Source organism: Pomacea canaliculata, linkage group LG6, assembly GCF_003073045.1.
Source record: "Pomacea canaliculata isolate SZHN2017 linkage group LG6, ASM307304v1, whole genome shotgun sequence".
Taxonomy (NCBI): domain Eukaryota; kingdom Metazoa; phylum Mollusca; class Gastropoda; order Architaenioglossa; family Ampullariidae; genus Pomacea; species Pomacea canaliculata.
The window spans coordinates 20397483-20412388 of NC_037595.1; the positions used below are offsets into that span (position 1 = coordinate 20397483).

The 14906-nt window shown below is 35.8% G+C and overlaps 1 protein-coding gene across 2 annotated transcripts; it reads right to left on the reverse strand.

Moving 5' to 3' along the window:
• Positions 1 to 13: 13 nt before the first annotated feature.
• On the reverse strand, positions 14 to 12690 carry LOC112567205. Of its 2 annotated transcripts, none has more exons than XM_025243810.1 (11): positions 12541 to 12690; positions 12118 to 12230; positions 11162 to 11305; positions 10096 to 10287; positions 8954 to 9097; positions 8427 to 8606; positions 7724 to 7855; positions 5828 to 6028; positions 4849 to 5010; positions 3366 to 3515; positions 14 to 2972 (listed from the first exon to the last, which is right to left on the reverse strand). In XM_025243810.1, the coding sequence occupies exons 1-11, from the start codon at positions 12546 to 12548 to the stop codon at positions 2374 to 2376; spliced, it is 2025 nt and encodes a 674-aa protein (XP_025099595.1). In that variant the 5' UTR covers positions 12549 to 12690; the 3' UTR covers positions 14 to 2373. The 2 variants fall into 2 exon arrangements, with proteins under 2 accessions (XP_025099595.1, XP_025099596.1); XM_025243811.1 differs by having other exon boundaries at positions 12504 to 12671.
• Between the last annotated feature and the right edge of the window lie 2216 nt (positions 12691 to 14906).

Genomic DNA, 14906 nt, shown 5'->3' on the forward strand with positions numbered 1-14906 from the left:
ACGCCGAAAGTTTTAATTCAATTGACAGTAGACCGAAAGTTAAAAAAAAACTAACAGCTGAAGTAGCGACAAGAAGCAACCTGAGGGACATTAGAAGCAGAGATTAATTATATACAATACACACGCGCAGAGGTGGACGCGCGCGCGGGGAACACACACGCACACACATTGACAGAAAATGGTCTAGTCTACTCTGGAACAATTCATTCTCAGCATTTTAAGGTTTGTGCGTGTGTATGTGTGGGGATAGGATCAATTGTGTTTAGCATCTGTTCCCGAATTGGTCGTCCTTAATGGACATCACTTTGGGAGAGGCGGGTGGTTGTAGTCTGTAGTCCGGTCAGAATAGAGACGAAAGAGGCACTTACCGCCATCTTTTGTTTCAACAGTGTCGCCGGTGCTTTGTGTGCCTGTCTGTGCCTTTTCTAACAAAACATCTAGAGAAAGAATTGGAATCCAGGTGCCCTAAAACTTAAAGTGATCAGATAAATCTTTCTTCCCCTCCCCTTTACTGTGTAAGACCTGAAATGTTGATCTGCGTAACACCGTTGTCTTACTTGTTTAGTTTCTGTACAACAAATGGAGTTTTTCTATGGTGACATTGTGTTGTGAAGTCTACTAACCTACATGGTGTCGCTTTTGTCAAAGTGCTGTTGTTGTTATTATTAGTAGTAGTAGTAGTAATAGCAGTAGTCAGCCAGTCTTTCTGGTGTTATTAAAACGTCTGTTCGCTCGCTTGCCGTTACTGCCTTCATATCACCTCCATGATAGTGCATGAAAAATAGTATTTATTTAAAGAAGAATGTTAGGGAGAATATTTAGATTTAAAGTAGACTGTGTAAGCTTTTTTGTTTGTTGTTACATCCTGTCATGCAAAAACACCAAATACAAAAATATATATAAACTAGCCATTATATATAAAATAAAAAGCTGTTACAGTATCCTTCAAATTTGAATATAAAAAAGTCTGCATATTAAACGAAAAAAAGGATTTAGTTAATAATATACTTATATAGTACACTCAATAAGCAGAAACTTGTGTACATAAATACACACATAGACACAATTATAAAACAATGGAAATAAATTACTATTTTAAAAATACGATGTCAAGAGAATCATTAAGCTCTGCAAGATTTTGTCTCTTTGATGTTGCCAGCATTTCGCTGCAAATTGTTAACATTTCTCTGCTTTTGTCTTTTGTGTACAATGAAGAAGAATGCCCACATTAGAACTTTGCATTCGCTGTGTTGGAAAATAGAAAGTAGAAGACTAATTTGATAATACTTTTGCTAGTCTCATTTATCTTTAAAGACCAATGAACCTTACGCCTACAGGAAATTTTAACTACTTCACATTAGAAATCTGATTAAAATTTCCTCATCTGACAACAAATGTTTTAGAATAGGTGGAAACCGTTTAGAATTTAGACAATTGAAAAACTAAATTCATGTTTGCTGAAGTAGCTAAGGTTAAATAAGCAATACAAGACTTAAATGATAAAGAAAATAATTTTGATTAGTTAATAAGTTAATATTGTAGGGCACATTCTTTACAAGCACGTAAACGTTAACTGGAAAAATAAGTTTACAAAAATACTATAAAAAGTTGTCTTTAAGAAATGTCAAAAACAGCAATAAATACTTAAAATGCTTCCAGGATGTTCTAAAATCGTCAACCAACTGAGTTTTTAAAGAGTAGGATTTGTCATCTCGTTTTAATATCACATTTCCTGATTAAAGGGAGACATAAAGTCATTTGATACGATGATGCTAGTCTCTAAAGAGCTTTTAGCAAAACCTACAAAAATACTGTACAATGAATTAATCTTATAATAAATACTTTTACACAGTGTTACCTTTACAAACAATTAAACGTAGAAAAATATAGCAATATATATTCGATTAACTGATATAAGAGTAAATAAAGGTTATATACATACTTTTAGCAATAAGATAAGCAACAATGTTCATAAATTAGAATTACAGTAGTTGCTTTGCATTTGCTTGTCACTATAATAAGGAAACGTTTAGCGGTGGATGTAAGGTGGATATATTAATATAAATATTAAGTAAGATATATAGCTATAAGGTATATAGCTATGTGAGCCATAAGGGTTGGATTGTGTGAGATGCACGTGTGGTAAGAGCAAAGAAGTGTAATATACATTTTATACATTTGCTGACAGTCTTACTTGTAAAAGTACTTATCTGAGTGTGACTCAAGTTTAAAAAAGACAGTTTTATCAGCAAAACAGAATTTATAGCTGTTATGCAGCTACTTTTGCTTCTTTTCATTAGTTTCTAAAGACATCTACTTTAAGAGATGTTTCAAATGTGCAAGCAATTTTAAAGAGTTAGAAAAATCGCGGACTTACTGAACAATATTTAATTTTTTTAAGGTACGAGAATAAAGCTCTTCGTTAACTCTGATCATCAAAGGAGAAAGAATCTGAAGATCACGAGCAAGCCTACGAAGCATCATTGCAAACTGAGACTTTCTATCGTAGCTAATCTCAGCCATTGATTTCACAAAGTTGCGAAAATCAATAGAAATCTGACTGACTTGAGAGGCAACTACTTCTCTCAAACCTGCAGATGTTGTTGGTTTGTCGGTATCCTTGTGGCTTGTTACCTCCCCTGAATTTTCTCCTGTCAATACAGCCTTAATATTGAAAACTGTCGATGCAATACTCTGGAAAGCATCGGTTAAATTTGTTTCCAGCTCCGAGTTTAAGTCTTTGGCCTTACTGCGCAGAACTTCCATTTCGCGACTAAGGATTTTGGATAATCCGTTCCACTCCTCCAGCAGACATTCAAGGAATGTTTGCTCTACGGTATTCTGAGCTACATCTGCTCCGCTGCTGAGGACTTCTCCGGCTTTGTATGCCATCGCACCGACAGCAGCAGCAGCAGCAAGTGGGAGCGCACCACCAGTAACCACTGTACCGACGACACCAGCTACTGCAACAACTGAGCGAAGCCACGCAAAAACTGTCAAATGTTTACCAAAAAATATCAACTGAATACACAAAGATAAATGTTACAAGAGAGGGAATGACTTTTATAAAGTACACAAGGGGCTGAATTGATGTAACAGTGCTACAAAATCATTAAGACTTAAATAAAAAGAATGCCTGATTATGCTAAATTTTATTAAATGAAAGAACACGTTCACGCTGTTTGATTTATGGTTCTCAAGTGAAAATTGAAATCAATCTATGATATATATATGTCAGACAATTTTTAACTGTGACTTTTTCAAAAGTGTTTATTCTAGAACTCTGTAAAGTAAAAAGGTCTTAACAATATTTGTTACAAAACGTTTGCGTGAGGATTGATTTAGATATAAATCATTTTACGTACCAGATCCCAAAAACGAAAAGCCTTTTCCAGCAGTTTTGACCTTATCGCAAGTACCTTTCCAGCTGTCAATCTTCTTTGCAGCTTCTTCAAGTTTGCTGACCATGTCCCTTGATTTTTGTTCCATGTCATTTAACATGGCCTTCTTTACCCCTGAAATAATGACCACTTTTCAAATTCACGAAGTTTAAGTTAACACAATATTACAGATTTTTCACAGTTTGTAAAGATACAATAATGTCATCAACAATAACACGGTAAAATATTGTAAGCAGTTATTCAGAAAATCAACTTTTGTTTTAATATATTCTTATCTCCCTTACGTTTAGCCATAGACAAAAGGCATGTATTGCCTTAGCAACTTAAGTTTTGGTCGTATTCGCGCATTCTGAAAATATACTCGGTATTTACTCACATTTTCAAAAATAAATAAATCAAATTAAGGGATTAATTCCACAACACTTGCAAAAGAAAAAACCGCAACATGTTTACGGTCAGAAGTACAATAGTTCTTGATCTTAGTTACCAGTATGCAAGTGTGTGTGTGTGTGTACTAGATGTATGGAGAAACAAAAAAACTGGGTTCATGTTCAGATTAGTATGAGTTAAGGGAGGTCATCTCCGAGCTTTAGAGAGGTGAGCTCAAGAGTCACAGTCTTGACAAGACAACTGCCATGGCTAGACTCTGTAAGAAGTGAGAGTACGAGTCGTTGACTGAGGGAGTGCAGCGGTTTTATAGAGATAATATAGAAAAATGAGTTTTCAAGAATCACCTGGGGGTTTGACTAGACTCTTCGCACCCAAAACACCAAGTCTGTACCGCTCTAGTTTGCACAGGAAAGCTGTGTGTACCTCAATATAAGCGTGGACAAGACATGTGCTTTCTGGAGGAAGTTAATTCATTAATTCAATCCTCTCTAGGATCATCCGGAGAATAACCTGCTATGTGCAGTGATTCACTAAAGGATTACCTGTTATGTTTAAGTACACAGAGATTACTCCTTTGTACTGAGAGCACGGAAAGTAGCCTTTTACGATCATCCACAGGACAAAGAACTTGTGTGAGCGAATGAAGTGAATAGTATGGTAATTTATATTTGTCACAAACGTTCGTATTTAACAGGAATTTGCTTATAGAAAGGGGAAAGATATCAATGTCTACCTTGTGAAGGTATTTGTAAGTGCATGCGATTGTTCAGGATTGTAAACAAAGAAAAGAAGAAAATAGTCAAAATCAGAGTACTATATCTTGAAAGACCTAAATGTAAAAAAACGGGAACACCATGTACAAGTGTTTTGTCTTTTGTGGAAGGAAAGAACACGTGTAAAAGACATGCATTTATCTTTGCTTGATATTAAAATCTTACAAAAACCGCAAATCTGACGCACAACTGTTCAAAATTGGTTAGTATTAATTATTATAAAGCTTACAAAAACTGTCCACGATGATTAAATAGAATCATTATACAGAAATCATGCAACATACTATCTTCAAGCAATGACTTGCTTTCCTCGACCTTTTCGGCCATTTTGACCTTTTCGGCCGTTTCGCAAGCACTCTTCAATCTGTCAAGTTCACTTGCAACTTCTTCAAGTTTTCTGGCCAAATCCTGTGATTTCTGTTCCACGTCACGTAATTTGGTCATTTCTGAAACAGAAATGAGGAGCATTATTCCGATTCGTAGAGTTATAGACATAGAACATGACTTTATCAACTAAATTTTCCTTTATATTTTGAAATCGTATTCTCTTGCTACTCCTATATTCAAAAATAAATAAACCAAAAAATAAAAAAAGAGATAGGTTGTAAAAGATACATTGTTTTTTTCAACAGGCATTTTATATAAAAATGTTTTGATTAAAAATTGAAAACACGTATCTTTTAAAATAGAGAACTACCGACAGGTGGATTTTTGCGAAATATTAAATATATTAAAAATAGAAAGTAGCAGAACTGAAATTGAACCCATAGCTTTTAAATGGGTAACTATGAATGATTTTCAAAAATGATGTTCTCGCTTCGGCTAACAAAGACGCAAATCCATTTATATTTCACAAATAATTGGACCAATATTAGTTTTCTTTTGCAGATGGCATTATCGGCTTCATTTAGTCAAAATTGATATCGGTAATAAATCAAATGAAACTTTATTGTCTGTCCGAGGAAGTTCAAGACTTGCTCACAAGAAGCGAAGATGCTCACTTCAGCATGACGCTCAACAATTATATTTTCTGGTCACTTAAATAGACATAGGCATATCCAAAAGGTGCTCAGATATTTATATCAAACACGCATATTGTGTATAAAATGATTTAGTTTATTATTTTTGTTTTCTTCCCTGTTGTGTGCAAGGAAACATCAAAACCCAGACCATGGACATTGTACATCGTGATCATTACCCTGAAGGGAACGCACAAGTCTACTCACTCTTTGTGAAAAAATAAGTTTAAATTTAACTGCTTACCCATTTGATAGATCAGTTTTCTCCATACTTTCCAATCCTTTAATAACTGTACTTTTTTGCGTCTCCCAAAGATGCCCGCACTGAAAGATGCTCCAGCAGCCAAAGCTACAGCAGCCCCAAACACAATCAGCCCAGCACCAAACAGAATTGTTCCTAGTCCACGAGTCCATATTGCAACAGCTCCGGATACCACTATAACAACTGGGCAACAAAATAAAATACCCAGAGTGGTTCCCAGTCACTTAATCCCCAGACACTTAATCCCCAGACACTTCATCCCCAACGCTTCATCCTTAAAATGAAATTTTAACTATAAAAATTATGAAGCCGGCGAAAAATTTAACTGAAATTCAAATAATTATCTTCATATAAACATCACAATAAGTTTTACAATTAAAATAAGTATTGAAATACATTAATAATATTTAAATCATGCTATTAACTTCAACGTCATTTGAACCTCTACAACATTAGTTAAAGTATTTTAATTGTAAAACTTATTGTGATTCATAATTTTTATAGTTAAAATTTCATTTTAAGGATGAAGCGTTGGGGATGAAGAGTCTGGGGATGAAGTGTCTGGACACCACCCAGAGTTATACTGTTTAAGATTTGTTCTCATGTTACAATTTTTTATTTACAATTGTATGTGGTTGGCTAATGTTAGTTTTTTCTATGTAGTAAACTATCATTTAAATTATCCATAAAATGTTTAAATTTAGTTCTAATTATTTTTTTTTTGTCTCCTGGTATCCCACGGGATCCTCGAACACATTTGAATGCACAAAATTATTATTATATGTATTGATATTATTGTTGTAACATTCCCTGTAAAATAGGTTGATTAAAGAATTAGTATTTTAATTTAATTTCTGACAATATTCTAAAGAACATTACTGCAACCCATGTTAATACCCATTTACAAGCTCAGTCTTATGTCTAAAACGGTGTCCGGTCACTTAATCCCCAGACACTTCATCCCCGACACTTCATCCCCGACACTTAATCCCCTAGACTTTTAATCCCCAGACACTTCATCCCCGACACTTCATCCCCGACACTTAATCCCCTAGACTTTTAATCCCCAGACACTTCATCCCCGACACTTAATCCCCGACACTTCATCCCCGACACTTAATCCCCAGGCATTTAATCCTTTATAAAGCATTATGTAATGCTTCTGTCAAAGCATTGAATTAGAATACGTCATCCCCACACATTTACTCCTGGCAACATTGTAGAGAGATATGAGTCAATGGATCGTCTTCTGTACCTCCGATCATTAGCTTACCTTTCATATTGATTAACAGCAATTACCTCGCGAACACTCAAGACTAATTTTCATATCATATTGTTGAAGAACATTAAATTTACTAACTTATATGAACTTTAACTAATGTTGTTGATGTTCAAATGACGTTGAAGTTAATAGCATGATTTGAATTTGAATTATTTGAATTTCAATTAAATTTTTCGCTGCCTTCATAATTTTTATAGTTAAGGATTTAGTTTAGGGATTAAGTGTCTGGGGATGAAGTGCTTAGGGATTAAAAGTCTTGGGGATTAAGTGTCAGGGATTAAGTGTCGGGGATGAAGTGTCTGGGGATTAAGTGACTGGGAACCGTCTAAAACGACTTTGTCAAGATGTTGTTTCAATCTGGTAAATTACAGTAAACCAAAATCATAGAAAGCTAGTTTGTCTATAAACTGAGAGAAATGTTTCTTAAGTATTGATATGGAAACATTTAGTTGTGTTTTATTTCTTACAACGTGAATTGATTTCAATTCTTCATGCACTGTATTCCAGTAACGCTTTTTAGACCGTTTGATGTCAATCTAAAAAAATACAGTGTTTTTATTTACAAAACAAAGTTTCCTTTTATCTCTTTTACTTACATCCTGCAATGAATTCAAAAGCACTGCCAGCCAGTTCGGTTCTCCTGGCATCCTTGTAATGTTTGTGAAGACATAGCACATTGATTCCAATATCCTCCTTTTTCGCAGTCAGTTCATGAAGTCTTTCCATTTCTGAAATTATTTCATCCTTATCATGAACTGCTCTTAACTTTTACAGCCTTCATACTATTAGCAATGCATTGTTAAATTATTTCAGTCTACAGAAGAGTGTTTTGCATAATAAACGTGAACTTTCAATAGTTCAAAGATAATAAATTTTCAACAAACATCAGCATCATCACATTGCCTCTTTAAGGAAAAATGTTCTGTTTTTTATATGAACAGAAATACGTAAGTTGTTTCATCGCATGTTTGGAATGAATTTTACTTCTCGATGTCTTCCTATATATTTTTTAATACGTAGCATATGTGTATCTAATGTTAAAAATCTCTTCTTATAGCTAACGCTTACTGTGCAGTTATCTATATGCGTTTGTGTGCGCTTTTGTGTAAAACTTAAGTAAATACATGTTTTTCTTTTGATGCCATCTAAATACAACTAAAATATTTCATGTTCTAAGAGAGAGTTTGGTCTCCTTTATTACATTTTTTGCGAGATGCAATGTAACGATTTGAAAAATTGTGTACATTGAGTTCAAGATGTGATATATTAATTGCAATTTTCGTGTATTTTGCTGCAAACCAGTAAAATTGCATATTTGAACAATTCCATCCGCCAAAGATGCTTTAGATCGGAGTTGAGCAATAGACGCTGTAGCAAAGACCAGTGCTCCGACTTCACATACAATCATTGCAGCAGCAACAACAGGTAAAGCCACTCCATAAGTCTGGCCTGCAGCGACTGCAGCAACTGCAGCAATTACTGTAATAATAAGAATAATCATCATCATCATCATCATCATCATCATCATCATCATCATCATCGAATACGTACGATAAAATAGATTAGCAGCAATTTGATTGATCCACATAAAAATATGGCAATAAATCCGAGACCCTGACACTGCAAGTACTCTGAACGAGGGATTTTTTTCAATGGGTATGCATGAGCGGTTTCCTGTAATGCTGTAGCTCCAGTTGTAATGTTGCTACCACATTTGTAGCCATTTGCAGTCCTTTCTCTAAAGAACAAGTAGTTTTATCATAGCCGAGTGATTTAGCAATAACATCTCTGTTTGATGAATTAACTTCCGATACCCATTTACTTACTTCCTCCAATCGTTGCAATAACACTTCCAGTCAGGTTACAAATTTCAACATTTTTTTGTTGATGGTTAAGATCCACTGCCACTTTACGTAGCTTTCCTTTAATCTGCGAACTTTCTTCTGGAAGTTCTCGAAAAATCGCCGCAACTGAAATGATAACACAGTGGGCTTCCCGTATCTCTTCATTAAAGAATAATTTATTGTAATGATTAACCAAAGAACGGATTTTATTTTATGCCATGTAAAAAAATCCAGGAAAAAACCCCCAAAAGTCCCTTTAGAGCTGAGTGATATATATGTGACAATTTTCTCAATCGATTATTTTGTCAACATCGTATGAAAGGCTTTACATCAGTCAATTTATTTGTTTTCTTAGTGTCATAGTATATTTTGTAGAATTTATAGAAAGTTTTTTAATCGTAGAATTTTCACGTCAAAGCTGTAAGAGCAGATTACGGTAAAACTAAAATGTAATCATGTTGAGTAAAATTAAAAAGATGTTTTATTTTAATCAGTAACTTTTAAAAACGAACTCCTCTAGCTCCTAAGGTACACTCCTGTCTTAAGTGTTCTGGATGAAGACAAGGCTTACAAAAATCATCATAACATAATAGTTTTGCTTTTTTAAATTTCTTTTGGGTGTTTATTTGTATAACGCTAAACTTGTATTGTCTTTTTTAAGTTCTGCAGTTCATCTAAAGACAAATCTACAGGCATCTCCTTTGGGTGAAAAGTAAATTGTCATTTAGCCTATCCAGAGGCTTAGGAGAGAATGTAAAATAAACAACCCTCTTCTGACGAAGTACTGACCTCTAATGAACGACGTACTTCATAACAACTCACCTTGCTTAAGAAAATGTAAACCTCACACTAGCTAAGCATCAAAAAACAATAATAAATGCATTATTTTATTGCACATACACTCGTAAGGAGTATGCTTTCAGCGCTTAAGAACAGGAACGAGACATGGACAGCACACAGGGAGCAGGAGAACAAACAAACAATTACATATAAACAACAGAAGGATAAATAACCAAACCGATGGTGCATAAAAACACAAAAAACGTAAAGGGGAACCAAGGAACAAGGATACCTAGTTATCCGTGACGATATGTATACAATAGAATGCTAAAAAAATCTATTACCAATGCGCTGGAAAAATGTCTTCCATTCTGTCTGCAGGACTCCTTTTCTTTGTATTTCTATTCTGCACTCAGCAAATGATGCCCTAGCAGTGAGCAGTCTTCCAATTCCAAAGAGTAGCAATCCGCTCCCTAGAACAAAAAGGGTCACTCCCCCTTCCCAAAGTGCAACAGCTCCGGCTGCCACCACAAACACTGGAAACAAACATTTTTCCAAACGTAAATTTCAATACTGTGGCTTTTACAATCATAGAAACTCTTCTCTGTAAGTACCATTCAAAAGTAGTCACACTCTCCTCATATTTATCTTTCCAGAAGCATTGGCGACTATCATCACGTTTTGTTATTTTGGTATGTCTATGCCACGATTTTTTATCTCCTCTGCAGGAAAAGTAATCTCTCTTTTCTGTTCAATGCTAAATCCACTTCTTCCATTAATGTAAAAAATTGATTTCTGAAGCACGTTGTATTTTATGCTACCTGCTACATCAAATACTCCTGATTTTGTTGAAGGTATACGAAGCATTTGGTAAAAATAATCTTATAATCACCAAAGCATAATATAATATATATAATATCAATCTGAAAAACAAAGCTGCAGCATAGTCCCATTTATTTTGAATAGGTTTCGTAGTGAGATACTACTTTTTAACATTATTACATAGGATCTTTTCAAGCATGGAAATTTTTCAATAATAATTGGCCAGGAAAACAATAAAATATTTGTAATGCTGAGGTTGAATTACAAACTACAGATGTCTATTTTGTCTCTTTTATGATTAAACACGAGTAAAATTTTCATTGTATCTAAGTTTTTCCAAAACTAAGATCGTGTGCAGTGATAACAGTATTGATAATATCTTTGTTATTTCTCACTTAACATCGAACCAGTTCTAAAACAGGAAACATCTGAAAGTGCCATAGTAGGTAAATAACATTAATCTTATCATCATTACACAATTGTGACACATGTTATCTGATCGCACACTTTTGTATATATTACACCTGTGTAAATACCTCTGATGTCAATTAAACAACATATTGTCAGGAAAACGTATTTTGTACATACTTCCACAAGGGTAGGCAAGAACACTGCCGTAACATTTTGCTCTTTTAATCCTTTTGTGCCGCTTCAGCTGATACTTTTCGATCTTTCCCGGCCTTTCTTTAATACCCAGGAGTATGCTAAATGATTCAGGTAACTTTTCGGTCTCTGAAACAGACAAATACACGCACATTGATACCAAAAAAGCACTCCATGTGTCACAGACTGTTATAATTATATTCAGAGCTTTCGATGCGCTTTGACATTTGATTCACATTATTCGTTAATTAGATATAACCATCATCACATTATTTCTGGTGGGGATCTGTTATACAAATTAGTTAGACCAGTGATGCCCAACCTTTTTCGGCCTGCGGGCCATATCCACTTCGGACAACCGTGTCGCGGGCCACTTCACCGCAAAAATACAAAAAGGAAAAAAAAAATAGAGCAGATACCATTTTTTATTAGAAACAAGTTGTACTTACCATTAATTATGTAGTAATTAGTGGGATATTTGAAGTTGTTTTCCCGAAACCAACTTCTGAATGTCCGGCCTCATCGTAGAGACACCAAATCGGAGCACTGAATCGAAATGTTCGTCCATCGAAAAAAAGATTGAGAGACGCCCCTACGTGGGGATAAATACTTCTTCTTCCTTTTTTTTTTCGTTTTTTTTAAGGTCTTTTACTATTACTAACATGTCGATTTCCTGCACTGTGGGCAGAAGTTTGGCGGGCCGGATGGCACCGCGTCGCGGGCCGGATATGGCCCGCGGGCCGTAGGTTGTGCATCCCTGAGTTAGACAAATATATCTAAAGGTTAATGTAGACTAAGTGCATTATATTGTTTCCTGATACAAAGAGTAGGGAATGAGAAAAGAGATATGTGCTTTCATGAATGTAAAGAAATAAGGCTCTGACTAAAAAAATGTTACACTTTATACCTTATCCTGGCTACATTAATTTCTTTTTACAAACCTGTGGCATCAGAGGTCTTCGTAAATATGTCATGAAATGGTGCTGCACCACCAGATTCCATGCCATTTGTCTGACTTGCAGGAGATGTGGCCATATCTGGTACTTTAGGTATCCTACGGAAAAAAATCATTACAATCTGTAACCATGATGTTAGTAATCACATCTTCTACTTAAGAAAGTCTCATCATTATTACTGGTGTCGTCTTTATTTATTTCTCACTGTCATTCTTGTCTACCAGAATGATACCTCCATCTTTAAAAACAAATGAACAATGAATTTTAAAAAAATGAACAAAGTGCTGCACCAAGCCATTGAAAGCCTGTACAAGTGTATAATTATATGCGAGTGCGCACTTCTAAGTGTAATGCTGGTGTAACACACTCACGTCTTTCAAATCTGCTCGGAAAGCCTTCAACACGTACCTGCCCATGGCTTATATACACATACAATCACATGAGTGACAGGCATGCACGTCGAAAAAGAGATCATTTGAATATCCTATGTGGATAGTGGCGGTCCTTGTGAAAAAATTAAAACGCTGGCGATTTTTCAGAAATCTTTAAACTTTATTGCCTGCCCTTGGTGTTCCAGTAAACAGGTTTGCTCATGCTAGGTGCTAATGCACTAAATGACTCATATCACCACAAGTACGTTAGACTGGCATTATACCTTTTTTTCTGTCCCTTCTGGGTGAATGCCAACAGCGATAAGGTTATATAACACTTTCTTTATAATAGTTGACTGTAACAGCAAGGGCAGACAATGCAGCGTACAGATTTTTGTGAAAAATCGATAGTGTTTTTTCAGAAAGACCACGCTTATCTACATAGGATATTCAATCTTAATCTTAATTAAAATGTTTACCCAACTGAACTTTAGAATTAATTTAAGATTTTTTTACCAGATAACTAAAGCATCACTTAAGTGATATTTTGTTTCTTACGACCTTTGACAAAAGCGAAAAACTTTTAAACTACTATAGTTCCTAAGATGGACTTTTAAAAACTATGTTGTTCCTATCTCTAAAGTTTTCATGCTAAAAATGACACATAAACATCTCACTCTCTGCCTCTGTGTTTCTTTAAGAGGACTAGTAGTTTAGAACCTTTTCGTTAGAGCATCTTACCAGACTCAGTTCTAAGCGGTAATAAGGGTTTGTGGTCTAAAGGAAGAAACAGGTTCTGCTGCAAATTTTCACACAAAGCTATAAGTGAACAGCCCTACTGCACTGTAAGTAAAGCTGGGAGTGATAAGCTAGTACAACAAATTGTGATGATATTACAATAATTCCAGGTGCGGAATTGAGAACAAGTGCTTGAGAAAGCTGCTCCGCATCTCGTACCGCGAACACAAGACCAACGAATACGTACGGAGCACCGTGACCTCCCTCGTGGGCCCTCATGAACCCCTTCTGGCAACAGTGAAGCGGCGCAAGCTCACCTGGTTCGGTCACGTCACCCGCCACAACACCCTGTCCAAGACGATCCTACAAGGAACCCTCGAAGGGAGCCGTCGTCGTGGTCGTCCGAGGAAAAGCTGGGTCACCAACATCAAAGAATGGACCGAACGCGAGATGCCAGACCTGCTCTCATCTGCTCAAGACAGGACCGGGTTGAAAATTATGTCTGTTTCTGCTGCCGGACGGTCCCCCCTACGCCCGGACAGGGCATGGGACTGACCTGACCTGACCTGTAGTGAGTTATAGTAGGTCTTATATTGTTTTTTGTATCATTAGTGTACTATGTCTTACAACTGTTTCAGTCATAAGGACGACTTCTTTTTAACAAAAAATGGGAGTCCTTGGAATGCCATTGAATCTGTCTGTGTTGAGCTGCAAAACAATTGGCTTAAAACTGTCTGTAAAACAAAGATGAACTGTCAGAGGTGTGTGTGCGTGTGATGTGTAGGTGTGCATGGGAATGATCTACATTTTTTAAATATATATTGGAAATAGAGCACACTTCCCATTTAAATTGCCCATTGGGACTAATAAAGTTGTTTGTTATTGTTATTGTTATTAAGAATAACAGTCTGATGGAAGAGGTGTTCTTTCTCTGCTTGTGACGTTTGTGTACAGGGCCGACTACTTGCCGTGAGACAGCCTTAGTTGTCTGCTCGCCCTCAAACACCAGTCTACGACCACCCCCGACCCCGTGACCCTTTGTAAATAACGTGCGAGTATGTATGAGAAAAAAAAAAATACGGTTGAAGGAACCGAGTTCATTTCTTAAAAACACTCCACGGTCATTCTCTACTCTCTCGTTGTCATGTTACGAACTAGCTTTACTGGTTCCTGTTTCTCAGAAAATCGCTACAGTTCACTGCCTGATCTTGTTGTTCAAGTCAACACTTTCATTCATACTAGGTATCAATGTAGTAAAGTATAGAGTTTGACCTATTCCCCTATTTTGGGAGCACAGTCAGCAAAGATCATGGCGGTCAAAGGTTATAATACTACATACAGCTGACTGCTCCGACTCTGGCAACATTAGTAAATGCAGCGAACTGATTAACAAGAAACACGATGTTTTTTTTTTTACCACATTGCCGTCAGCTGTGTCGTTATTTTCACTTTCTGTTTTACATCCAATATATATTGGCTTCTTAGAATTCTGATCAGTCAATCGTTTTAGGGTTAGTGTAATGTATTTTGTGGCTGTTTTGACCTAATACCTATAAACCCAAGACACCTCTTGATCTGGTTAATGCTTCGTGAAAATAGACACTCTGAAGTGATCCACCTCTTTTATGAAAAAGCTTATTTCAAATGTTTATTTTAATGGTGTGG